Source organism: Penaeus monodon, chromosome 16 (assembly GCF_015228065.2).
Source record: "Penaeus monodon isolate SGIC_2016 chromosome 16, NSTDA_Pmon_1, whole genome shotgun sequence".
Taxonomy (NCBI): Eukaryota; Metazoa; Arthropoda; class Malacostraca; order Decapoda; family Penaeidae; genus Penaeus; species Penaeus monodon.
This window is the reverse complement of record NC_051401.1, coordinates 22225000-22227333: the sequence shown is the minus strand read 5'-3', so window position 1 is coordinate 22227333 and position 2334 is coordinate 22225000. Positions and strand designations below refer to the sequence as shown.

General features: G+C 36.8%; 1 protein-coding gene across 1 annotated transcript in view; it reads left to right on the top strand.

Annotated features, from left to right (window-relative positions):
- Positions 1-1193, top strand: part of LOC119582982 — a 46059-nt gene extending 44866 nt beyond the window's left edge. The window contains exons 3-4 of the mRNA XM_037931495.1: positions 587-711; positions 1173-1193. Coding sequence (XP_037787423.1) covers positions 587-711; positions 1173-1193 — 146 coding nt within the window. The remainder of the gene's footprint in view (positions 1-586; positions 712-1172) is intronic.
- Positions 1194-2334: the final 1141 nt, after the last annotated feature.

Sequence of the window (2334 nt, the reverse complement as noted above, 5' to 3'; positions counted from 1 at the left end):
CCAGGGATATATAATAAACTACCAAATGATTGCGGCTTAATACTTCATCAGTATTAGCAAAACATCAAAATTTAATACTTCCACTAACACATCCTTTAGAAAAATACCCATCTCTTAATGAATAACGCATATCAAGCACTGATACATCAGTGCATGCTATATTAACACACTAACAATGTCAATATTCCCAAAAGGTACAGACAATATTACACACTACACTAACATACCCAAAGTTTATCAGTGCATCCTACTCAAACATGTAGATTTTCAATACTAATAAGTCTTAAACGCAAACATATACGACACTAATATAACTAGCAAGGAAACATGCACATAACACTCCACAAACACTGGTAAACACTGCCACATCCTACTACAAATCCAAACTGCGACCAGCTAAACACACCTAACGGAAACATGTCGTACTTTACACCTACTAACACATTCTAACACTACTATACATTGCAAATCATAATCCAATTCACACCCAGGCACACTCACAAACGCAACCCAATTTGCACCCACTACCCCCCCCTCCACAACTCCAAATTGCAACCCACTAACCCCCACCTTCTACACTTTGCAGCTCGCGGTCTGGGCATGCGCATAGTGGGAGGCAAAGTCGGGCCGGATGGGCGCCTCTTCGCCTACGTGGTGTGGACTGTACGAGGCGGACCCGGGGACCTCGCTGGCGTCATGCAGGGGGATAAGGTGAGTTATTGGTGTTGTATATACTTTTGCATGGAGTGTCGTTTCAGAGTCAGATGTTGGCGAATACGTCCTTAAAACCTGTATAGGTTATGGATACATAGATATACACATATAGATGTATAGATATATAGATTTAGATACAAGGAGGTGTTTCCCCATGCCTTTCTAAATGCAAAGGTGATCATCTCTCATGTTATATAATGAATCAAAAGGTGGTTATAAGGAATGAAGAGACGGACTCGGTGACGTAGCGGGGGTTGTACAGGAAAATGTGAGATATAACTATGATGGACTGGTAATTGGTGGCTAGGTAAATGAAGAGATGGGTGGGATAACTGACTGATAAGAGGAGCGGAAGTCATGAGGTTACTATATATTGTAGGAACAGCAGTATAATGCAGGCTATGTCAGTCGTTCCGTGACACAGCCCTGTACACGTTTCACGTAAATTTGATTTATAGAATGAGAATGGGGACTCATAATGATAATGATAATAATAGCAATAATGATAATAATAATGATGATGGTAATGATGATAATATAAATAATGAGAATTGTGTTCTGTGCCTGAATCCTGATGAAAATAACACTTCTTGCCAACTGGAAAAGCTAATAAAACAACAACAATGCAAAAGAAAGAAGTATATACTTCTCAATGAAACCACGAACTCAGAAGGAAAAAAAAAATATAAAGTTCATTATACTGATCAAACACGAAGGCCCATGTATCACCATTATGGCAGATTCTCGATCACTGCCATCCGTCTTCGAAACTTTGATAGTGAAAGTGATATAGTGAAACCAGATTCACAGGCTAGAGAAAAGCAGTATATTACTGATAATCAAAATGATTTGTTTCCATTTCTCATCTGACTACTGTTGGTAATAATGACAAAGACTGCACCCACGGTAAATTTTCACGTGATCTCTTTATGGACAGAACATATTAGACATATATGTTGTGTCATCGTGACAAGAATAAGAAATGAGAGCGATGGTAATGATAATGTCATTAATAATATTCGCGAGGATAATGAAGTCCATAATAATGATAGTGTTAAGGATAAAACTGCCAACATGGATAGTGAGGATAATGATAATGATAGTTACAATAAAAATGCAAACAGGATAAATTTTGATAATAATGACATGAGTGATAATACCAACAGCAATGATCATGATAACATTGATAACAATTAACAACACTGCTCGAGAGTAGCACTAGAAATAGTAATAATAATGTTACAACATAAGATCATGAGAAATGACTGCAGAATGTGTCAGTGATAAACGGTGACAGTTTAATGTTGCTAATAATACACTTTACGGTTTGGAAATACAGGAATCGCAAGAGATCTATTGATTAGTGGGAATGGAGTTATCTGCAAAATACAAATTGAAAGCTTTACATGTATACAAACGAAGTTTAGAATTCAAACGCAACAGCTTTATCCATGGATTAAAGACCTTTTTCTCAATTTCTTTATTATCATTATTATCTAAGGACTGAATTCCCGCAAAGTATCATTTTCTTTTTCGATTGTTAACTGCAATGAAAATGCTTGTTGGTATACAGAAAAATTGGCATTTGGAATGGTTTCCCTTGTATAGTTTATACTACAT